We start from the raw sequence: 25862 nt of genomic DNA on the forward strand, positions 1-25862 counted from the left end.
GTTACTCATTAAAAATAACAACCCTGATCAAAGTTCCTCCTCGGCTTGAAGGAGAATCATGGTTCTGTTCAACATGGGACCTGAAGGCAGATTGAGGAAAACTGCTGTTCTGATCGGCGTTTTTGTCATTTTAAAGGTAAGTCGTGTTAATGGATCTCACTTTTCTATACGAAGTTGAAAGTGAAGTTTTGGCTGAGCATTTTGGATTGAGAAGACCTTCTCGTTGTGTGCTAGGTGCAGGCTGATCCGGCAATAACTGGTTGGTGTCTAATTGTCCACATTAATCAGGCAATTTGTTGCCTACTTTTGTTTTGGGTCTAACACTGACTTTATCCTGTAGATGATGAAGCAGATGCCGGTGAACTTAGAGATGACATTCTTGAAATTAACCGAGGTATTCTGTGCTGATTTTCTCTGCACCGATGCGGTCTAAAATAACTTCCACTACCTGCTAACACACAACTTTCATTTTATTGCCCACAATTCAGGATTGACACATCTGTTTGAGGGAGACATTGCTGTCAATGTAAGTGAACAGAGAGGATGTGTAGAAAGTGTTTGTAGAGAAGTCAAATATCGATTTTTCTTGCACGGTGTTCTGTAGCCAAAAAGAAACGCCATCCTTGATGAAACAAGAAGATGGACGTTTCCCATACCTTACATCCTAACTGATTCCTTAGGTACACATTTGCACACGTTGCCCAAATTGTCACAATTTGATAAAACACAAAAGGAAACAAATTCCCTTTTCCCTTTTGATTTAGATCTGAACGCTAAGGGTGTAATTCTTCAAGCGTTTGAGGAATACCGCTTGAGATCCTGTGTGGATTTTAAACCCTATGAGGGAGAATCCACCTACATCTCCTTCGTCAAGCTCTCTGGGTGAGAGACTAGCTTTGTAGCTAGCTAGGTTGTTGCTTAACTTTTATGGCCCAGTCATTGAGTCATACAAAGATACCAAGATGCTCATTTGCCCAGTAGCTAAGTAAAACTCAATAGAAGCAGAAGCGTACTTACTGCTTTCTCTGTAAACCATGCAGTTGCTGGTCATACGTCGGAGACGATGGGACAGGCCAGAACGTGTCCATTGGTGACCGGTGTGACACCAAGGCCATAGTGGAGCACGAGCTTCTGCACGCGCTGGGCTTCTACCACGAGCAGTCCCGTTCAGACCGAGATGACTACGTCAAAATCTGGTGGGACGAAATTGAAGAAGGTGGGTGTCTGTTGTTTTAATTTCACATTCAGTCGAGCGTAGAGTGGCCATTTGAAACCCAGCTGGTGAATTTCAGTAGAGCTGACCGGGAGAACTGTTGCAGTAAAGCTGCTTGTGTGGCTTCGTATTACTGTAAAAATCTTTCTAGTGTGGATACGAGCATAAAAAAATTGTTTGCTTACCCCTTACGTTGCACATCTTTCACATTTTCATTTAGTCTCGTGAATTTCAGGATGACTGTCAGTTTTCAAGATGGCTGACATTTTCGATTCTTTTAAAACGATTATTGCCATAAAGTGCTACCCGCTCTAATGAGTTGGATGAACTTTATGTTAGGTCAGATGTTTTCGACTTTGGCAATTCTTTTCATATAACTTTAAAATAATACGTCGCAAAATCGGCATCTATCAAAGTTGAAGAATTTGTGCTTATTCCGTCGTAATGGAAAAATTATAATGAAAATGACTGGATATGCTGTTTGTATAAAAAGTTTGATAGTAGTTCTAAATCAAGCATAAATCAGATGTATTCTAGATACACGAGTAATGTGAGACCTTGGACATGTTGAGAAGAAAATTATGGTATATTTAAAAAAAAAAAACTTACTAGAGCGACAACTGAAGTGATTCAGTTCTCCAATCTGTGTTTACGGTCGACAAAAACCCAGCTTTTATTTTGATATTTCACTTCCGCTTATCAACAAGCTAATTTGCTTATTAGCTAAATATTTAGCTTGGACCTAAATATTTAGTTATGAGCTAAATATTTAGTTTGTAAATTAAATAAAATTAAATGTGGAACACAAATATCTACTTTGGTACATAAACATTTAGTTTTGACCATACAGTTCCCAGTTATTAATTCCAGCTATGTAATTTATAGCTGTTGAAAAATACTGAAGTAAAACTTTGGTTCTGGTCATGCTTCATTGTCCATCATATGCACACCCCATTAAATAAAGTGTTACCAAAATGTGAATATATTGAAAGCACAATGTAATTTGTTTCACCTGGAAAGTGTTTTGTAATCGACCCTTCTGTGTTCTGGTAGCCTGATGTGTTTGCAGGGCTGTAGTGTGTATGAAGCATCTAATGTCCAAAGTGGCAAAGCAGAATAATAAAATACATTAAGTAACTAAAAAGTGAACTTCATTAGCAATAATAGTAAACCAAAAGTGTAATTGTAACATACTGTAATCACACTACTAATATATAAAATATGTAGTGCCAATATACTGAAACTACATTCTAAATATATTTTAAATGTAATTCAATCCCAAAAATAGTACACTCAAAATATCAAGCACGTTTATATTACATAAAAAGCAATATACTTAAACTATACTAAGTGTAACTTAAGTTGTTCAAAAAAAGTATGCGAGTTCCAACTTCTCAGGTATCTGGAGTTCAGCATGATTTTACTTTTTGAGAACCTCTGAGAAGATTAGGTAAATTTCATACAAGCAGCAAAACTGGGTGTCAAACTGATAACAGCTGCTGCCTGTATGTATGTTAAAAAAAGGTGAACAAATGGTTTAAAAAAGTGAACAAATTTTAGTACACTTTAAATTATGCTTTGATGCAATTTAAATGCTATTAAAATACACTTAGCACAAAATTAGTTGTTCCAAAATGTCACACGTTAAGTTAACTAATCCTAAGTGAACTTGAAGTATATTCATGATTACTCTGACTTAAAGTATGCTTACGTATGCTAAATTTTAACATACTTAGTATATTTATTTTTCACCAGGCTGTAGTTGAATGAAAAACCTGAATGTTTCCAAACCGCAAACATGAATTTCTGGGGTAATTTTAAAGTTCTAGTTTATCTGTGGTGCCAAATATCACCTCAAATACTATTTTTTAATAAGTTAAAGATGGAATGTTGACTTCAACACACTTTTCCACACCATTGGTGTACAGTACACACTGTACTACACTACTGTACAGGTAAAAGCCAGTAAATTAGAATATTTTGAAAAACTTGATTTATTTCAGTAATTGCATTCAAAAGGTGTAACTTGTACATCATATTTATTCATTGCACACAGACTGATGCATTCAAATGTTTATTTCATTTAATTTTGATGATTTGAAGTGGCAACAAATGAAAATCCAAAATTCCGTGTGTCACAAAATTAGAATATTGTGTAAGGGTTACATTTTGAAGACACCTGGTGCCACAAACTAATCAGCTGATTAACTCAAAACACCTGCAAAGGGCTTTAAATGGTCTCTCAGTCCAGTTCTGAGGCCTACACAAACATGGGGAAGACTTCAGATTTGACAGCTGTCCAAAAGGCGACCATCGACACATTGCACAAGGAGGGAAAGACACAAAAGGTTATTGCTGAAGAGGCTGGCTGTTCTCAGAGCTCTGTGTCCAAACACATTAATAGAGAGGCAAAGGGAAGGAAAAACTGTGGTCATAAAAAGTGTACAAGCGATAGGGATCACCACGCCCTAGTCAAGATTGTGAAAAAAAACCCATTCAAAAATGTGGGGGAGATTCACAAGGAGTGGACAGCTGCTGGAGTCAGTGCTTCAAGATCCACCACCAAGAGACGCTTGAAAGACATGGGTTTCAACTGCCGCATACCTCGTGTCAAGCCACTGTTGACCAAGAAACAGCGCGAAAAGCGTCTCACCTGGGTCATGTTTTCTGACGAAAGCAAATTTTGCATTTCCTTTGGAAATCGAGGTCCCAGAGTCTGGAGGAAGACAGGAGAGGCACAGGATCCATGTTGCCTGAAGTCTAGTGTAAAGTTTCCACCATCAGTGATGGTTTGGGGTGCCATGTCATCTGCTGGTGTCGGTCCACTCTGTTTCCTGAGATCCAGGGTCAACGCAGCCATCTACCAGCAAGTTTTAGAGCACTTCATGCTTCCTGCTGCTGACCTGCTCTATGGAGATGGAGATTTCAGGTTCCAACAGGACTTGGCGCCTGCACACAGCGCAAAATCTACCCGTGCCTGGTTTACGGACCATGGTATTTCTGTTCTAAATTGGCCAGCCAACTCCCCTGACCTTAGCCCCATAGAAAATCTGTGGGGTATTGTGAAAAGGAAGATGCAGAATGCCAGACCCAAAAACGCAGAAGAGTTGAAGGCCACTATCAGAGCAACCTGGGCTCTCATAACACCTGAGCAGTGCCAGAAACTCATCGACTCCATGCCACGCCGCATTAATGCAGTAATTGAGGCAAAAGGAGCTCCAACCAAGTATTGAGTATTGTACATGCTCATATTTTTCATTTTCATACTTTTCAGTTGGCCAACATTTCTAAATAATCCCTTTTTTGTATTAGCCTTAAGTAATATTCTAATTTTGTGACACACGGAATTTTGGATTTTCATTTGTTGCCACTTCAAATCATCAAAATTAAATGAAATAAACATTTGAATGCATCAGTCTGTGTGCAATGAATAAATATGATGTACAAGTTACACCTTTTGAATGCAATTACTGAAATAAATCAAGTTTTTCAAAATATTCTAATTTACTGGCTTTTACCTGTATATATTTCAGAGTAGCAAAACTAAAAAGAAAAAAACTTTTTTGTGTGCACGTGATTATCACAAATTAGGCATGTATTTTGTGCTATATTTTTTAATAGCTTTCAAAAATGTATTAAATATTACTTCCACATATACAAATGGTGTATTATGTACTATGGTAGATTTTCTACAGTTATCTCCTGATCGTACTTTCATGTCGGTGATAATGTAGCTCTGTCCTTATAGGGATGGGGCACAATTTCAACAAATATGAAGATGACTTCATCACAGACCTGAACACACCGTACGATTATGAGTCCATCATGCACTACAGACCGTTGTCCTTTAATAAGAATGAAAGCATCCCCACAATTACAACCGTCATACCATACTTTAACAATGTCATTGGTCAGCGGTTGGACTTCAGCGAAGTAGACATCACCAGGCTCAACCGCATGTATGACTGTGGTGGGTATTTCTACTTTATTACTTTATCACACATTACAGATTTGCCTTTGTTTTTTTGTTTTTTTTGGATGGGTAATAACTTAAAGGATACAAGCCAGTCTTTTAAAAGAAAACACCAGTTCTCCAAGGTTACGGATAACTGTGGTCACCTTCGGTTTTTGTGTGGATATTGAGAATTTTCACCTTTATTAAGATTCCATTTTGTTTGATATCAAACATGTTTCAGCTGAGACACATACTCTGCTGGATCAGTGCTCTTTTGAGCTCATAAACATCTGTGGAATGATCCAGAATGAGGACGACAATGCAGACTGGGTCCAGACGCTGAGCAGTCCAAGCGACGGGGATCATACCCTGGAGGGACGCTGTAGAGGTACTGCGGAGGTTTCATAGTCATAAAGAAAATCTTAAACCAAAAAAAAAAAAAAAAAACACTCAGAAGTGATATAACATTTGTCATTTACTGAAGCGTGATCTCTTTCAGATTCTGGCTACTTTATGAAGTTCGACACTTCTTCCGGTGCAGTGGGCAGCAGCGCCCTGCTGGAGTCACGCATCCTCTACCCAAAGAGAAGTGAACAGTGTCTCCAGTTCTTCTATAAGATGACCGGAGCAGCCGGGGACAAACTGGTGATCTGGATCAGAAGTGATGACGGGACGGGAGCCGTGAACACCATCAGAAAGATCCACACTATCACAGGTGTGTTCCCTTAAAACTGAACTTGCGTTAAATTAGGAAGGCCTAGTGATTGGGATGACTAATAAAAGTAATCAAAGGATTAATAACTACTTGTTTATGTTTGTTTCTTAGGCAACGGAGATGATGCCTGGAAAATTGCTCACGTGAATCTTAAAATGTCCAAAAAGTTCCGTTACGTTTTACAAGGAATCAGAGGATCGGCTGGCTCCTCGGGCGCCATCTTAATTGATGACATCACTCTAACTGAGACCGTCTGTCCCAGTCTTGTCTGGCAAATCCGCAATTTCACTGGCGTTCTCGCCACAACTCCCGTCGGCACGCCTGTAAGGAGCAAATGCGTTTATAGCGCGGAGGGCTATTCGTTCGGAGTTAGTGTCTACCCGAATGGAAGAGAGAGCGAATACCCGGATTATGTTGGCGCAACGTTGCATCTCTGCAGTGGGGAAAATGACGGAGTGATGCAGTGGCCAGCAGAAAACAGGCAGGCCACCATTGTAGCGCTGGATCAGGACCCAGATGTTACACTGAGGATGTCTTCCACAAGAAGCTTCACCTCAGGTAGGCAGAGATAGGCAATGTTCACTGTACTGCTGGTTCATGACTCTCCAAACAAGTCAAAAATGTCTGTTTATCTGATGAGCTGTGCTTTCACAACTCTCAAAACCATATCCCTTAAATTTTAGCAATTGGTTATTGCACTAATTGACCTTTCATTTTTGTTTTGTTCCTTCAAAGAATTTGTGGTCCAACAGTAATAAAGCATGGAGATTTTCTGAGTAGTCTAACCTGGATTTCCTTTTCCTTACCAATTTTTCACTCAGACAATAACACCCGCTGGGACAAGCCGACCACCACGTCTAGTGCAGTCTGGGATGAGAGCTGCCAGTGCTACCGGGGTCAAGATTACGGCTGGAGCACGTTCATATCCCACATCCAACTACAGCGGAGGAGCTTCCTCAAGAATGATGACCTCATCATAACCGCTGACTTCAATGGTTAGGATCCAAGATGCACTTTTCTTCTGAGGTGTATATTCTGACCCATCTAAGATGTTTATCAAAATGTCATTCCAACAGATTTAACCCACCTGATCAAGACTGAAGTACGAGTGGAGCGCTCCGTACAAGGCAGAGACCTCCCGGACAAGAAGGAAGACCGTGAGGTGGAAATGAAACGGGAAGCGCCAAAGCACAGGGAGCCGCGCGCCGCCGACCTCTGCCACCCTAACCCCTGCCTGAACGGAGGCTTGTGTGTGGAGGCTGCAGGCGAAGCCTCGTGCAGGTTTGTGCTTACATGTTGGATAGGTACAACATCTGTGTTCCTGCAGCCGTATTTTGTTCCCATTCAGTTACCTACAAAAGAGGATTAGGGCCACCCAAAAGCATAAAAAGTCAAATCAGACTTTAATCAGAATCAGAATTGTTGAGGTTGTTTATGCACCATAGGCTAAATCTAGTCTTGGTGCAAATCCTGTAACAAGGAAGAAACTGTTACATCATTATTTTCATAGACGTTGCATGTTATTGTTTACATCCGGAAATTTCTCGCCTGAATACAATACAGTGCAAACAATTGTCTGCATTAGTTTTAAAGTGACAAAAGAGAATTCTTGATTGGATACCAATCCACTAACACAGGACCAGTGTGGATCTGTATGACTGACTTTTTCAAATTTGACATGAACAACAAATCTATGACATCATATTAGATTAAAACATTTGTATGGGTGCTGTGGTGGCGCAGGGGCAAAGCACATCCCTACACATGGATACCTAAGTCCTCGACATGGCCATTGCAGGTTCGTGTACCGCCCCGGCGACATCTGCTGCGTGTCTTCCTCCTTTCTCATCATCCTCTCTCCTGTCTGACCACGTTCAAAAAAGGCCAGTAGAGCCTTCAAAACCTTTAAAAAGTTGTATGACATTTGAATATGCTTAGAAATTCCCATTTGATTCAGATGAGTTAGAGCAGGATTGGCTCTAAAACAAAACAGGACAGTGGCTTTTGAGAACTGAATGTCTAAAGAAACTTGATCTGTTTCCACATGATCATTTTATAGCAGGAGCTTAGGCTGACTTTAAACAAATTCAGGGTATTTTTGTTTCTCTGTTGCCACAACTACTTGTCTGTTATTCTTACCAACCAGATATGCAAAACTGGTATAATGTCCACAGTGTAGTCTTATTTATGCTGCATTCACACCAGTCCTGTTTAGTCCGGTTTAATTAAACTCTCGTTCATTTATTTACAAAATCTGGTTCATTTGGGGAGGTTTGAATTGAACTCTGATGCGGACCAAAAAAAGTAAACTCTGGTCCACCTCGGCCTCTGTCCAACCCCCTTAGTATTTACCCAGAAAGCAAAGCATTCTGGGTAAATACAACCCAAACAAACCCTTGAGTGTAGCAGGAGAAATGGCTGGTGATCTTTTGACAAAAGACAACCTCTAAAATCTGACGCCACTCCGTTTTTGTTTAGAAAGTTGCATTCGTGTCTTCTTCAGGGGATTTTTGAGACATTTGTTTAAGCAGTTATTGGTACAGCGCCACCAGAGGCGAGAGGGTGAGCAAGTTTTTCAAAGGGTTTGGTTCTTTCGACAGCAGCGCGTGAACCACACCGGCTGAAAATATAACAAACGTTGGAACTTTAGTCCCGAATCTATAGAGTGAAAATAGTGTCAAAAAGATTTGTGTGTGCGTAACAGAATTTGTAAACCTTAAAAATAAAATACATGTTGAAAAAGTACACACAAATCACCTGGTACGCACACACAAAACTGCAGTTACACACAAATCCGGTTACGAGTGCACAACTATTTTTGAGACTCATTTCACGCCTCGGTGGAAGCTCCAAGATTTGTGTGTAGATGGTGCGTTTACATGCCAGTAAAAGCTGGGACATCTGAGTTTTCTTCGGATCTTTTTCTTTTTTCCATAGTTCAATACGTATTTCTCTCTTTACTTAGACATAGGTAAACGTAGACATAGCTGTAATGGGCCAGGAAGATACTGTTTTAAACTGTACCAATGCGTGATACTAATCAAGGACTAATAGTAGCTTAGCTAATGTAGACATGAGCTATTGCTAACATAGAAGGGCGAGAACTTTGGGTCGAACTACTTGAAACGTAAAACGTAATCTGAAATAATCTAAAAAATACGCATTACAACGGTCAGTAAAACGTGCAAATTTTAACATCCACTTACTTCGGACGGTAGACCACGAACACGATCACTCGGCTGACCCGCCATTCTCTTGTTTCTTCTCTCAGTTTGAATGAAGGCTTTTCCCAGTCAGAGCAGAATAAACTTCCACCACCTAGCGGTCGAATTTTTTACCCAAGTAATTACAGTTGTATAGGTCCCAAATGCGGATTCATATATAAACAATCTTATAGTATTGAAAAGTAGTCGTGGGTGTAATGACGTATGTATTTTTCTCTCACAAAAATATGTCTAAGCCACGAGACAAGTAAAGAGAGAAATACGTATTGAACTATGGAAAAAAGAAACAGTTCCGAAGAAAACTCAGATGTCCCAGCTTTTACTAGCATGTAAACGCACCATCTACACACAAATCTTGGAGCTTCCACTGAGGCGTGAAATGAGTCTCAAAAATAGTTGTGCACTCGTAACCGGATTTGTGTGTAACTGCAGTTTTGTGTGTGCGTACCAGGTGATTTGTGTGTACTTTTTCAACATGTATTTTATTTTTAAGGTTTACAAATCCTGTTACGCACGCACAAATCTTTTTACACACGCACAAATCCTGTTACGCACACACAAATCTTTTTACACACGCACAAATCCTGTTACGCACACACAAATCTTTTTGACACTATTTTCACTCCATACGAATCAAACCAGGTCTACCGGGCTATCAGGTGTGAAAACACCCTTAGTGACTGCAGTTCAAGATGGAAGAGTAGAAAGCATTAACATATGACCGGAAACGTCTTGTCTCTCTTCCCAGGTGTGCATCAACCCAGGCCACCTTCTACTCTGGCCCGAGGTGTGAGGAAGTGAAAATAGACAGAGGCATCCTGGGAGCTCTCATCGGCGGTGCGGCGGGAACTGTGGTTCTAACGTTGGCCATCTTCGCTGTCATCAGGAGATCTCACAACAACCCGTTTTAAAATGTTCGGGTTCTCGTTTAGCACAGCAAAAGACTGGACCAGTGCTGGTCCGGTCTTTAAACATACAGAAATGTTTCACATTAAAAAATGAACTCTTCCATTCCAAGAGACGCTCAAAGCCAGGAAAACACTGAGAACATTGATACAAATGGATAGTTTAGCAGAAGTAGTTTCAAAACACTCACTTGGTGTGCAACAGGGAAGAAAAGTGAATAATTTATGTTGCAATATAGGCTTTAATTAACTAAATTAATTTAATAATATTGGTTTAGTAGCACTTGTTGTCATGGTAACAGATTCAGCAAATAAAAATGTACAACGGCGCTTGAGTTTCTAAACCTCTTTATTTCATTATAACTTCTAATACATACAGCAATATACAAGTATTGTTTACAGCTTGTAGTTAATCAAACTATGTAAATTCACTTTTTTTTTTAAATAAACCAATCACAAACAGACTTGATAAAATTGTACTTTGCTCTATATACATTGGTTTGGAACAAAATTTGCAAAAATTTGCATGAAGTTGCTATTTGTACTGAGAAGCATAACGTTTACAGCCAAACAGTCACTGTTCACTATTTGCATTATTTAATTAAAATTATAATAAATAAAAGCTCCACACTGACCCTTAAACCTAAAGAAAATATTGGTTATTTAAATGTGTTGCTTGTCTCATTGGTCAGTAACACATATGGAAAGTACTTCTACAGTATATAAGCATCATTTTGGAAATATCACCAACTCACTGCTAATTATCATTAGTTTTCTACTTGATTGGTTATTGATTATGTTCTTAGATCAATCAGCTACACATTTGGAACAGTCTATGGATCAAAATCTACCACATTGCAAACTTCAAGAAGTGTTCTCCCCTGGGGGCGCTGCGGTCGCCAGAGCTGCTCTTTCTGTTTCCACTGCCTGTGGCACACAAATAGCAACATTTAAGACCAGAAAACAAACTTTAGAAGTTCAAAATGTTAGTTTGTTGCCGACTGACTTCTTTACTTAGATGGTGATCTGTAAAGCTAGGTGGATTATTTTAGTAACTCTTAAAGATGAAAAACACTAGCATGTGGCACTGATTGTGTTATTGTTTCAAGATCAGACTGGGTAGCTAGCAAAAAGATGAAGTTATTAGCTCATTTATTACCAAATAAAGAAGAGATGGTACCAAGGTAACCTAAGGAAAAGTTGTGGACCGTGTCTTTAAACTTGATTTAGCGCCCAGATGCTAGATGCGCTGTCCCTCCTCCTTCCAGTTGGTCCAACCAGATAAGCGAGTCAGCAGAGCTTTAGTTTCCATCGCCCTGGTGTTTACTGTGCCACTTTATTTTCTTAAACAAAGATCACCCCCACGAGCCACATGATATAGTCTTATAATATGGTACATGCTGAGCAGGCTGACCAATGCAAATCAAGTTCTCTAGAAAACCTGTATGTGATGTCATAAAAGACATGCAAGCCTGTCGTCTAGAGTGTAAGGTTGCAAAATGCTGAATGTTAGAGTTTTATTAAAGCAAAGTTTTATTAACTGTCATGGTTCACCTTGGCTTCTATGTCAGAAACCAGTCCTACCTTTCAATGTTTTTCATGTACACCGAAACTTAATTTGGTGTGAAGTATTAATGTTTTGTAGCCTAAATGCAAGTTTTAAATGTAACGTGAAGCTTTGAAGTTACATTTCAAAATAGTGTTAGCTAAAATTAACGAGCCAAGGATGTGTACACATTTTTAAACCAGTGTAGGTGTAGAAAGAGGACACTTCTGAAGGTAAAGAAGAAAATGTAACAATTTTAGTTACATTAATAAAATATTATTTCTTGTCATTCTGATCTTTACACAGTGTTAGTAGCTTGACAAGTTGCTAAGTAACTGTATCAGCTCTTATCTGCTCTGGTAGCCTGCAGTAGGCTATTTACTTTACTAACAAACATGCTAACGCTCTTTGCTAGCATTTTTCTCAATCAGTTTCCTTAAAAACAAAAGCTGTTTGTGGTATTCACTACAGGAAAGACTTCCAGACAACTGACTATCGTTTTTTACTAGATGGAATCATTTAGGAATATTAATTCGCTTTCAATTATCAATCAGCTAAATGGCAGCTTCAGGTAGATGAAGTTTTGCGTTAGAACCAAAAACAACCATTGAATGTCTCTTGCTTCACATAGAAGAACTTCAGGAATGAGACAGTAGATATAACAAGCCATTTAACAGATCTATGTCCAGATTAAGATTGACCAATGTTTATATTTTCTCTGTTGCTACTATGACCATGTCTGATAAAATAGATCTTTCAATCCAAACTATAATCGTTCAGTCTCTGGTCTCCATTAAGAATTTCCTGCAGCATCCCATGAGTATTAATTAGTCTCAGTTTTAGACCATGGCAGCAAATCCAAAAACAAAAAGTAACAATATAATAAAGCAACATTATAATAACTGTAATAAAATGTGACTATATTTTTTGGTTCCATATGATACCAATTAATAATATCTACCAGCAGGAGGTCATTTGGAGTAATTTTGATTTGATTATGAGTCAAGATAGAAATGTCCAGCTGATTTTACATGAGATGTAAGCATTTAAACGTGTATTGGTCTTTATGTTTCATAAACATATTGAAATACAGCAGAAGACAAATTCATATATAATGCGTACAAAATTATTTGTCGACAGGTTTGAAAGCATGAAGTAATATGTAGGTATGACGGGTTAAGATTTAGTGGGTAAACTGACCTGAAGTACCTAAACATACTCTTCTTTTAAAACCTGGTCATTAGGAATCTTAGTCCATCAACAGGTGTTAGGGCCATGATGTTAGAGATCACTTCATACAGTTCCACATCATAGCACTTCCCCCAAAAACTGTACAGCAGAGACTTAACATGGTGGTTGTGTTACCATTTAAAGACTCACAACTTTGGAACGGGGATAAACTGGAATCACATATGGATCAGTGAAGCTGGCAGTTCTGAATAAATGACAGCATCACTGTCCTTTTATCAACACATTGAATAGTTCCACTTTTATAACTTATACCATTCTCCTAAGCCTTACATTCAGTTAGTTTTTAATCTCAAATCGAAGGTCAATAATAGATCTTGTATAGGAGATCTTACCTTCATCATTTTTCTTTTGTGTAGAGTGTAGTCGAACTGTTAGTCAGTTTCTTGGTACTATCAGTGTCTCGTCCAGTTTTTACCTGAGGAAAGACCCCCAAAAAACAACATGATTTCTTCTGGGTGTTTCCATCATATCAGAGCTTAAAGTATTCCAGCTGAATAACTTACCATTATGATTCTAACCACTTCCTGCCTCACCTGGGGATAACATAACCAGAATGATGGTAAAAATCATCTTTCCATACAGGGGACGTGGTAAAACTTAACGTATGATCACTTCAGAGTCACTGGTTTTATTTTTTGGTTTCATTTCATCTTTCTGTTTTCAATATAGTAAGAAGTACAGCGCAAAGGGTCTAAAGGACAAACCTACCTTCTGCTCTCCCACACAACCTGTTAGTAGAATGAGAAGGCCCTGAAAGAGACAAAAGCATATTTTACTAAATTTCTATCCGGTGCCACTACCTTTGAAACTAATCCTGTATTTTTGCTTTCTTCTCTATCACTTAGCCTATAGATTCCGTGTACATAACACGCTTGCCATCTTCTACCTTCTGACAATGAATCCAATGACAATGAAATGAATGACAATGAAAGGGGTTTTGAGTAGACCGCGCTTTTTTCTTTTCCGTGATTTTGGGTTTCCCTGTTGTCTGACTGTGAAAACTGCCTCACTCTTCCTGAGTGTCAAGCTGTTAGAAATGGTTTGTAATCACAAAATTAGCTGCCCCTTGCATTTTGTCCATGTTGTTTAGACATAATTAATGATTGATATGAGCATCTGCGTTTCAGTCACCTCACCTTTTGATAGATAGATAGATAAATCTTTATTGTCATTGTCACAAGGACAACGAAATTTAAAAGGTGCCATCAGTCAGTGCATATGCTTAAAAACAAAAAATAACGGTCTCACTGTTACTAAAGGTGAAATTATAAAACAGTTTTTCAACATTTTTACCCTTAGTGGTGTTTGTGTCCTGTACAATTCAACTGAAATTTAAACAAATCAATCAAATAGGGGGTCGACAAACTGGGTGCTTCCATGGAGATGTCTTCAGGTTAAAGCTTAGTTGAAAGACCTTTTTACTAAATTTCTATCATCACTTTTGGGGGCTTGTTACAGCTATCTGCATTCTGTGTATCGTCTTTGTAATATTAGTCTACCTTAGAAAAGTTCCCAAAACTATCAGATAGTGAGGACATGTCTGATCCACCGTCCTCTTCAGATGAGTGTCTATTATATTCTATTTGGAAATATTCAAGTAACGGCGGGTCAGAATTTAAGACAGTTGAATCACTTTATGTTTGAGTAAAGCACAGCACTGCCTTAAGGGTGTTCAACATTTTCTTTCATTTGAATTGTGTTGGGATAGGTTTGAAAGTCATTCTGGAATTTTAACCGGGATATTTGCACTTTTACGAGCTGCTGCGCACGTAGCTAATATTCAATGCAAAAGCTGTTTCTGAAATGTTATTTTGGGCTCCTTGTGAATATAGTGGCTCACTGTTTGCTGATTTGCTTATTAACCATCAGATTACAGGAGAAGATATGTACAGTTCTGACTTCATCATTATGAATGTCATGTTTACCCAACTCTTTAGCCATTCATTGAAGACATTCTTTATTTGGGATGAGTCAATAATACAACATACATCTTCAATGAATCTCTAATTAATTGTTAAGGTTCTAATTTAATATGGAGTTTTTCTAATCCATACAATGTTTCCCTTGAAAATATTTGACTTGTCTGTGTGGACAGTTGCAAATTTCAGCCTCCCACACCTCCTTGTTGGGTTTATAGTAGGCCTGTCTTTCAGTCCATGGTTATGTCACTGATGTTGGTCTTACAATGGAAAGAAAAGGCTTACACATAGCATTTTTCAAATGGATCCTGCATATATTTATCAATATGACTGTATGTATACTACTGACTGCAATTTTGTCTGAATGAATTTTTGCCTAAAGACAAAAATTAGCCAAACTGTTATTAAGTTTGGGTTAATAACTGAAACTGAAGCCCATTTCACATCATGGTTCTGCAAAAAATACGCAAGCACCAAAAGGCCTTCCGTGTCAGGACAAGATCACTGGTGCTTTTAAATAATGAATTATCATTAACAGCGCCCTCGTTCGGATCGGCACTTCTGTCTTCGCAGTGCAAGATGGTTGTTTACAGCTCAGGCTTCACAGCGTTGAACTGGCACATTACAAGTGTCACGGCCAAACGTTAGCAGTTGGCTTAAATAAAAAACTTCAACAGAGTGTACGCCTCCAGCAATGGTCCAGCCATTCTGTACAAAGCAAAGCCAAGAACAAGGAGCTGGTATTTACCAAGCTAGCAACTCCCTGTTGTTCTATCGACTGAGAGGAAAGCATTCAGGGCTTCAGGTACAAGCAAAATTGTTGTGGACCTTCTCCATCGTGTTATTATTTGCATCGGATCCTGTGTTTTGTGCTCACCTAGTAGCCGTGGGGTGTATTATTTATGTGTTGCTTTCAACCTCTCCCTCGCCCATTATGTGTTGATTTCTTTCAGTTGATCGCAAGGTGTACGAAGTGTGTGAAGATCACGGATCGACACCATGATGTGAAAGGGGCATAGTAAATTACCTGGAAAGAATTGAGGATGACGAAGGCGTACTCAGCAACCCCATGCAAGGAGTTGGTTTGATCCAGCAGGAGTATAGCAAACCCAATGATCCACGTTACTCCAAAGACGGGAGCTAGAAAGACAATCACTTTGAGAATGCTCTTGGCTGTGTCCTTGTCATCTGATTTGCTGCTGTCTGGTACAGAGGTCTTCACCAAGGTGACAATGACAACCACCATGGAGAAGACATTTGACAAAATAATGGTGCCCACAGGAAGAAGAAATGCGTGAATGGAGCCCTCCAACAGCCGGACATAAGTTAACCAACAGGTATCTCTACTATAGTAGTCCTGTTCTTTGTATTTGTAATACACATAGCTGGTTCCCACTAGTGCAATTGGTACAACATAGCCTACAATGCTGGAGAGGTACATGAAGACTCTTTTCCTGACTGGGCTGAAAACAAAGATGAGTTGGTGGACGAGCATCACACTCAGACAAAGCATCCAGCAGAACATCGTCAGGTAAAACAGGTGCTTGCAGACGGTGAAGGTGAAGCACCAGGTATCAGAGAGCTTTTTGGGATCAGTCGAAGCCAAGAAGCTGCAGTCTGCGAGCAGGCGGAACACGGCAATGTTCACCACGGCTGTGTGACGGAAATGTGACAGGTTCGTCTTTGTCACGGCCGACCACACCAAGGATTCGACGAAAAGAAAGATCAGCAGGGAGAAAATAGACACACCCAGTCCAATGTTTGTGATCGTATCAAGGATCAAAGAATCCTTGGTGTTGGGGTTGACGCCTTTGGACATGAGGACGGAGAAGGAAGTGAGGTGGTTGCATTCACAGAGTGTTTGGTTGTCGTCGGTGATGTTGGCAATACAGCCTTCGCTGGACCAGTCTTTTGCATTTGTATCCCAGAAGACACAGAGACGTTCTATGGCGGTTGGTTGCTCGTCAGGGAAGAACATTGTAATCTTAATATCTGAATCATTGTTGCCTTCAAGGGTGGTTGACAGCAATATGCTGCTGTGATTTCTGCCTGGAAAGTTCTTGTTTTCCAATTTTTCCATCAGATTCTTTACGCCCATGGTTTTCATTGTTCCATTGGTCTTGTTCAAATTCACATCGATGCCATAAACAGAAATGCTGCAGTCATCACTTGAGCAGAATTTGAGCTCCAGGTTTGTACTGTTGAAACCCTCACTGGTGTTGATCTTGATGTTCTTCACCAAAGTCTCCACATTGGAAAGGTAGTTTGCAGACATGCCGTGACGGACTGTGTTATTTACCCCACTCCAGTTTGAGTTGACCATATTGCTGGCTGCATCAATTAAATCCTGTAAGATATTAGGAAAACACACATGCATGTTATGTGGTAATCAGGTTAGGACATTATCAGTTTGAGAGTAGCATAAAAATGGTAGCTGAAATTAAGTTTTTTATTTCTGATAGAATGACTAATTTGGAATTAATCAAATTTTTGATCCATGTGGGAAGCAAGACAATGTATCCCACAACTGCTGATGAACTCTTTAAAGTGAGTATTGTCCAAATGATATTTAGTTGTAGATATTACCTACTTTATATCATCATTTTGAAGATCATATTGTTTACTAAAAACAACATGCATTCTTTAGCAATCAGTGTGATGATTATGCCCCGACACCTCAAAAATAGATAGTGTAGATATAAAAACATTGATGAAGAAAGAAAATACTTAGAGTAGCGCATTAGTGTTGTTTTACACTGAAACTGAATTATATCAACAGTAAATGATCTTACAGGAAACAAATTCTCATCCAAAGCAATGTTGGCTGAAGCATTGGCCATCACTCCTATAATGCCAATGGAAGCACCAATGTCAGCAACGTCACCACCAGAACCATCAGAACTTAAACTAGAGCTGTTCTTGACTCCTTCAAATATGTTCTTAGCCACTTCCTGTGTGGCTCCAAGTCCATCCCGAAATTTCTAGAAAAAACATCAACAGCAAATATTAGTATATAAATCCTGCAGAAATGCTAATGATTTTCCTTCTGCGTCCTTAGTGGTGAAAAGATAAAGGAAGGTGTTACTGCTTAACATCTTCAATCCTGGCAGAGGCTTACAGTTCAGCAATTTGTAAACATGGTCGGTTGATATTTTGAAAGTCTAATAAAAAGCATATGCATTAAATCATGTCTTCTCTATGACCAGATAAGTGTGACATTCTGTGTGGGTAAATTCAAACTCACGTTAGCTGCGTCTGTAACTTTGCTCAGCTCCTCACTGATGCATTTGGAGAAAACCTCTTGCCATATTCCCTCCTGATCACAGGTACGTGACTTGAACCCTACCCTGCCTGGTGGACAAGTCTGATTAGTCAATGTCACTCCACCTGGAGTTTTTGGCCAAAGCTCATTGTTGAGAGTCTCTTTTTTGCAGAATATAGCAGTTTCTTGAGGAAAAAAAAGGATTAATGTCAGTCAACGTAAAGGCAAGTTAGAAGTATTGTGTCAACTGTGTCAAGTTGAATGGATTCAATACCACGAAACACAGGGATTTCCACAGCTGCAGTCGCTTCCTGACCTAGGTTGTTTTTAAAAGTGATTTTCACAACTTGTGGGCCTTTATATGCACAATCCAGCTGACATGGGTAATTGAAACTTGTGAGATTATTTGCTGCAACACAAAGATTGATGTTTCTGTCAGGAAGCTGATTTAAGTTTAAGAATAGTAAATGTCCAAATGACTGTAGAATTCTCTTACCATTGTGCTCGGGTTCATTGTTACCATTGTAGTTCCAATAGTATTTGTATGCCTCTTCGGACTTTGGGATAGTTGCTGTGACAGTTATAGAAGGATTCTTGCCAGAACAATCTGCAATCAGAGGGCTAAACTTCATGGTAATCACATCCGGCAGGAGAACTACTTTTATGGGAATGCTGGCAGTGTGTCTGATTGTTCCAGTAGTAAATCCACACTCATATGTACCTGATGGGAACACACAGACACATTTCAAGGTCTTACTTTTTCTCTTTCAAATGACTGCTCATACATTGCTTGAGAAAATTTGGTTTGAGACACACTTAAGCACTTAATGCTTTTGTAATCTAACTGGTAATGTTAAAAAAAAAAAAAAAAAAAAAAAACAGGGCACCATAGGGATGTTTTGAGGCTATACTGAATTGGATTCAGTAAAGCTTCAAAATATTTCATCAACCTTGACAATAGACTTTTCTGCTTCCCCTTGTTTTTCTTTAACTGCAATAAGAGATGTTGTTTCCCCGTTTTGTCACCCTTCAGTGCCTGTGTGTCTCCAGAAATCAGGTGAACAGGCAGCAGGAGAGACTGAACTGAAATAATACTGCAGGCCCAGACTGTGTCATCCCGTGTGAACCACCTGTCTGGGATTCTGAAGCATTTCTTCGTTATGACGTTTATTTTCCCTTTAGAAAACCTGATTGCATAGTAATTACATTCAATACACACTGAGTTTAGTCTAATCTTATATATCAAAGCTGGTTTCAGTTAAACATTAAGATAATCCAGATAAGGTTGGTATACTTGCCTGTCCATGCACCTGTTGCTTCAGTTACAACAAGTTTCACACAGGACAAGTATTCTGCAGTGGCACAGTCCTTGGTAATTTGGGTCAGAAGGCCTTTGTTGATCGAAAAGCGCTCAAATGGTCTACTTAGGTTCCACCCAGCGCTGACTGTCGCCTCCTCCATTACGCAGGTAAGACCGATAGATTCCTTATACTTCACTGTATCGCTCACCACAGAGATGTTTACCATTTCTATGTCATAGTAGAAGACAGAAAAATCAGTCAAATTAATAGACCAGAAATAATTACATCCTGTGGTTTACAGCCCCAAAAAAGTGCCTCTGCCATGCATGGAAGGGCAGCATTTTGCCTGAGTAATCAAGAAACAAATAACATATACAAATTAACAACTGCTAATGAACATTATAGAAAGCTTCAAGAAAAACAATTACAGACATACAGTAGTTAATCAGTTGAGATGTGAGGAACTGATCCGGTGCACTTTCAAAATAACCACACAATCATTTTCACACTTCGGCCTGGTCCACATGTAGCCAGATGTCTGGGAAAATTAACACATTTTCACTCGCTTTGGCCTTTCATCCACGCAGAACTCAGTTTGACATAACTAAAAGTTGTTATTTATAACAACCCAGACCAAAGTGGAGAATTGAAAAAAACTCTATTTATGTTTGCATGTGTGTATATATGAAAACGGAGATTTGCAGTCCGACGCATTATACTCTGCAACAAGTAATGGAGTCAATAAGTCCACATACTTGCTTTGACATGATTCCCAATTAACTCTATCTTGTGTTTTGGTAACTTTATATTTCAGATAGCAAATCTGAAATATGAAGTTTTGTTTTAGCAATTTTAAACTGCTATTTAAAAGTACTTTAACCTACATATCTTTCCACACAAACAAACATCCTGGCACCACAGTTAATTCCTAACAGGAAGTCTTGGATGTTTTTAAGCAATCTGATTGGCTGACACAGGTTTTAGCTTTGTGCTGCACTGCATTCAAAATAATGCTCAGCGCTGGATTTATGCGGGTTCACGTGGATGAAAACATTTTCCTGCAACTGATGCGGGAGATTTTATTTTATTTTTATTTTTTCTATGAAAACATGCCTACGTGTGCACAAGGCCTGAAAGTGACATCACACAGATCATGAAATATGAAAATGAAACTGTGAGATTTACTGACGTTTAGTGTCGACGTAAATTGGGGCCGATGACAGGTTGACAGTCAGACCATTCAGAATCTGTTGAAGGTTAGTTAGGTCTAATCTGACGTAGACGTTCATCTGAAAGTCAGCAGTGGTCGACTCTAAAGGTCTGCAGAGGATTTGGAAAACATAATGGATAAAACAAACATGTCTGTCAATGGAAACAGTTTGTCTTTTGGCAGAGAACCAATAATTTATGGCACAATCTCAAGTCACAGAGTGCTTACATGATGTCTATGTACTTTTACAAAGCACATAGTCAGTATAATTATTTACTTCTTTACTCCCTTTCTTCCTTATGCTGTCGTTTTTGTCTTTTCTTATTCATATCTGTACTCCCTTCCATAAACCATTGTTGCAAATGTCTATGTTTAAACGTGAGCACAGTGAAATTATCTGCAATTAGTTCGTAATAAGCTTCTGAATTTTGGAGTTAATTATAGATGTGGAAAGACAGCTCTGCCAATCTGAGTCTGAAAGTGAGTCTACTACACACTTTCACTTTTCCACATGAAAGTGTGTAGTAGACTCTGTGTAGTCATCAAACTCAAGGCCCACGTGCCTTGAGTTTGGAAAAAAATATCTCGTGATTTCGGTTGTGTTGTCAGCAAAACGACAACATCCTGGTGACATTTGCAGAGTCCAAACCTCGGCCCAGTGATATTCACGGATCCCACGCCATTCAGCATCCTCAGCCCAGTTTCAAGCTTAAAACAGAGAGAAGAGAGTAGTTTTAGCACTTAGCCGAATGTCGAACAAACCTCTTCTGAGACAAGAGCGACGCATACCTTCGTGGTTTGCGCAGAAGCCCAGGACCCCGACGTCAGCTGTACGGATCCATTGATGATAACTTCCAACAAATTATAAAAATGAGGGAAAAAAAAGTTTTGATGCAAAATCAAAGAATGTGCAAAAGGTAGCATGGTTCAAATATATGTTTGGACCTCCTAGGTAGCTGGCCAATTTTCAGAAACTGTCAGAAAGACATTGGCGGGCCCTTACCATTGAATTTCTCAACGCAGATGAATGTAGCCTGGGACACATTTTTCAGACATGGAGCTTCAGTACAGCAGCCGTAATTGTAGCAGACCTCGTTACTCCAAGCGTAGCCTGTAGAGCAGTTGCAGCTGTATTCTTCTCCAACAACCAGGCATTCTGGAGAGTGACACAGAAAACAGATTTCTGTTACCAAAGGCACGAGAACATTAGCTTTAGAGCACGTTGTAAAATCACTTGAGGAAAAGTTTGAGTGATTTGATGAAGTCCGGCATTGTCCACACTTTTACAAAAGTACAATTTAATAAAAAATAAAAATAAAAAAAAGCAACAACTTGAGATAGTACTTCCAGTCCAAAACAAATATTGATAAAATTGACAGATTCAAAGACTCAGAAAGCAAAGAATAAAGTGAAAAGAAAAAGCCGAAACACTGAGTTCCTTTAAATCAGGGGTGTCAAACTTATTTTCATTTTGGGCCAAATCAAGATCATGATTGCTCTTAAAGGGCTGGTTGTGCCAAATGTATTGATAAAACCTGTTCACAAACTGTTAAAAAATGCAAAAAAAACAATAAATTCTTACAATTAAATAACATTATTGATCGTCTTTTCAGTCCCTCCAGGATTTTGTGATTCTTTTTCATAATTTTTTGAATTAAAAATCAAAGTGTTTATGGTACTAATTTAGAAATATTTGCCCTTATTTATGATGGTAAATGCAACGTTTTGTTACTCGCTGTGTAGATCATGGACTATCATGTGTATATCATCTGACATCAATTAAGGCTGAGGAAGCTGTTTAGTTTTTTGACAATTTTTGAGAAAAATCTGCAATAAACTCCCAATTATTAGCATTAAACAGCACGTGGATTTGTTGATTTTGTTTGAATTTCCACAATAATTCTCAAGAACCTAGAGGGCTCAGATGAAAACTGCATAAATTTGATTGATAGCGTAATATCTAAGCTCACTTAGTGTTTAGTCTAGAATCTAGAGGGCCACATAAAAAGCTATGGCGGGCTGTATTTGGCCCACGTGCCTTGAGTTTCACACATGTGCTTTAAATCAAAACGGAAAAACCCGCCTGTTTGGAATCGCCTTTGATTAATAAGAAATCTTCTTTGGATTGAAGCTTTTCAGTTAAGGTTAGGTTTCAGAAGAGGGTTTGTAAGAGAAAATGGTCTCTTCTGTTTGTTGTGCTGCGTTTTTATCATGTCAATCGCTTTGAACTTCCTTGTTGCAGAAATGTGCTACACAAATAAATTTGACTCGACTTGTTGACGAGAATTGGAACAGTTTCTGCTTCCGCTTTAAATCCTCTGAATAAAGGATCAGAGAAACAGCCAGACTCACTCGGGTGCATCGGTGCTACAAACGTGGCTAAACGCAGCAGGAGTTCCTGAACAAAGCGTGACCCACATTAACACACCGCCCAGTGAGGACTGCACGGCCAGCTCCGCACCAGGATTTTGCGCGTTTAATATTCGGGCCAACGGGTAAAATAAATGCAAAACTTCCTAACAAGTTTTTGTTTGCGTTTTTAACAAAGATCAAATTAAAAAACAAAAACAAAAAACAGTTTTTCACTCCAGACAGACACTACTTTCCCAAACCAGTAGTTCAACAAGCTCCCATCTGTCCACTGACTTCATGCTGGAACAACATGAAGTTGTTGTTCAGATAGATTACCTGCGACCAGCTCGCTGCTGGAGATTAGCACATTGTTTCCACCCACACTGAGGGAAACGGATGGGCTCCAACTCGCCAGGATGCTCTCAGACGTCAGCGTGACGTTGCTCTCCACCATCACCTCCGCAACATAGATGTCTTGATGAAAGAGGAAGAGGAAGATGAGTTGACAAGCACAGATAGAATACAATTTACCGTCCTGGTTAACACAAGAGATTGACAGTCTATTTGGAATGACGTAAGTTATACAGTGAACAGAGAGAAAGAGGCCTTGAGTCGTAGTTTGTGAAAACTGTGTTTTGTTTTGGGGGGTTTTTTGCGCGCCTCCTCTGCGCTGTCGAATTTCTCACCTTGCGAAAAAACCTACAAAGGCAAAAAATAAGAAAACGCCGTAATTAGTGTCTGTGTCAAATTGAGTTGGGCTTACATTGTTTTCATGAGAAAAATAGTGCAGGCCGTACAAATATAAAGTTTGAGAAGGAAGGGTGTCTCTACCTGGCACATGCACAGGGCGCCGACCAGAAAAAGAAAATGCTTGGTCCACATTGCTCCTCTGATGGGAAAAGAAAGACAAAAGATTTTAAAACTGTTCAAAGATCATTTTCAATGAGGACTTTTCCTGTCCCGCCAAACACTGCGGTTTGTTCGAGAACATACATATGTAACCGACTACATTTAAAAAGAAAAACAAAGTCCTTGGCATTCACAAAGACAATAAAGACATTCTCCTGAAACATCCCAGTACTGAGAGTTACTAATAATTTTAAAAAATAGCCTCAGCTTCAGTTTTACTTCAACGTTACTCGGACAAGTCTAGGTGCAGTGGAATTATGTGTGTGGGGATTTTCCAATAAAAAAAAAAATAACAGTGCAGATCTCATGCAGTATTTTCCCTTCCTAACTGCAGCCTGAGGAGCAGTTGAAACCACATTCAAATGAGCAAATATGAAATACATAATGAGTAAAAGCTGATCTTCTCTGCAACCAAAGCAGTCGAAATGTGGACATATTAATGAGAAATGTGAATTAAAACATATTTATCTGTCTACTTCTCCTTAACCCACCTGGGTCATTCTGTAGATTTTGTATTTTTTCAATTTTATATTTATAAAGCTTCCACTCTTTCATACGCCTTAAAAAAATATCTGTTATTCTACATTTTTCCCCTCCTCCCATTCACTGAAGGTTTGAACACACTATCTAGCAATTTCATTTCTTGCTTGGTCTCTGTTTTTTTTTTTGCAGTCGTCAGAGTTTCAGAGAAATGAAGATGATTTTTCTGTTTTTCCCCCCTTGGATACATGTTGCTTTAAATTAACCCATTTAGTTAAAACATATTTAGAAAATAACCTAAACTCAGTTGCTACCTTGCCGTAGTAGACGAAGGATCCCAAGGATTAAAACTATTGACTATATATTCTTTTTTTAAAATTACAAATCTGTTCTTGTGTCCTAAGGGCCCAAAAATCAAGTTGTAAATGTAAAACTGTCATAAAAACAAATAACATGTTTTTATGACAATACAACCATTAATATCAGGTATAATATAATTAACATGACGAAATTTACGAAACTTACTTGTGTTTCATTCTAAAATAGTTTTTCTGAGTCACTTTATAGAAGCTAGCACAAAGAAAAAGCACAACTAAAATCATTTGCATTATAAATTGGCGTCAAAAGCATATATTTGTGAATTTTTTGTGTAAATCCTGATTAAAATAAATGTTATGTTGTAAAATGTATCTATAACATAAATATAGATAAATGCAGAAGACTTTCTGCTTTCAAAACAGTTTTGAAAAACATAAATGTGCTAATTTATGTTTAAAAACTTCTTTCTCTCCAAACATTTTTTTTTACACAATTTATCAGCAGCCATCTGTTATTTTTTTTTTTTTTCTAATGAAAGTTGCGCTGTGAGTATTTTCCTAAGCAAACACGTTTGCATTACTTTGCATCTGAGCTATGAATGGCAGTAAACTGGTGGGGATTTTTTTTTTTTCTTCTGATACAGGAAACTGCTAAATTCTGCCCGCAGAAGCAGCTGTAAAAAACCACTGCAGTAAAACGTCTGTAAACGCAGCACATCCTTTAACCCACAACATTTCCCTGTTGGCTGATGCCTTCCTGCGGCTCATTGTTTCTGAAATCTGCCCGACGTCACAAGTTGGAGTTTTTTTTTGTGTGTGTGACATCACTTCTTCAGTTATTTAAAAAAAAAGCTTAAAACCAAGTACAGTCAATCATTTCCTCTATAAAGCAATATATATATATATATATATATTTATATAAATCTATACTCTCAGAACATATGATATATTTATGCAGCTTTATTTGAAAGACAAAAAAAGGACATGAGTTGCTACAGGTCAAAGTGCATTACACCAAATTAAATGTTCATTAAACAACTTGAACAAGTGATCAAGCATGAAAATGAGTTTAATATTGCTATGCGTATTAAATTGAATGTTCACTCAGATTTCTTAATAAAAATGTGGAAAAATGCCACAAAGTCATTCAAATCAATCTGAAGCAACTCTTACCTTTGTTTGCTCCCACTGTCTCACAGAAAACCAAGGTATGAAATGTTCTGACTTTAGCTAACCAAGTAACAATGTAGTCCCATATCTACCAGCAGCTGATCAGAGATCAGAATCCCAGTAAGTGTGCACA

General features: G+C 38.6%; 2 protein-coding genes across 2 annotated transcripts; one reads left to right on the top strand and one right to left on the bottom strand.

The window, feature by feature from the left end:
- Window positions 1-23: 23 nt before the first annotated feature.
- LOC102231460 (meprin A subunit alpha-like) lies at window positions 24-10476 on the top strand. Its single transcript, XM_023347835.1, has 14 exons — window positions 24-136; window positions 235-259; window positions 341-394; window positions 489-526; window positions 605-680; window positions 765-882; window positions 1041-1216; window positions 4962-5183; window positions 5410-5556; window positions 5668-5883; window positions 5995-6441; window positions 6705-6878; window positions 6960-7164; window positions 9856-10476. Exons 1-14 carry the CDS (start codon window positions 59-61, stop codon window positions 10016-10018), a joined length of 2139 nt encoding a protein of 712 aa, XP_023203603.1. The 5' UTR covers window positions 24-58; the 3' UTR covers window positions 10019-10476.
- On the bottom strand, window positions 10176-25862 carry LOC106700188 (adhesion G-protein coupled receptor F1-like). Its single transcript, XM_023347834.1, has 18 exons — window positions 25733-25862; window positions 23685-23742; window positions 23540-23552; window positions 23190-23327; window positions 21505-21657; window positions 21291-21352; window positions 21151-21209; window positions 20481-20611; window positions 19289-19519; window positions 18487-18711; window positions 18265-18399; window positions 17973-18175; window positions 17521-17709; window positions 15756-17075; window positions 13518-13559; window positions 13313-13342; window positions 13142-13224; window positions 10176-10939 (listed from the first exon to the last, which is right to left on the bottom strand). The coding sequence occupies exons 2-17, from the start codon at window positions 23733-23735 to the stop codon at window positions 13147-13149; spliced, it is 3060 nt and encodes a 1019-aa protein (XP_023203602.1). The 5' UTR covers window positions 23736-23742; window positions 25733-25862; the 3' UTR covers window positions 10176-10939; window positions 13142-13146.

Source organism: Xiphophorus maculatus, chromosome 15 (genome assembly GCF_002775205.1).
Source record: "Xiphophorus maculatus strain JP 163 A chromosome 15, X_maculatus-5.0-male, whole genome shotgun sequence".
NCBI classification, from domain to species: domain Eukaryota; kingdom Metazoa; phylum Chordata; class Actinopteri; order Cyprinodontiformes; family Poeciliidae; genus Xiphophorus; species Xiphophorus maculatus.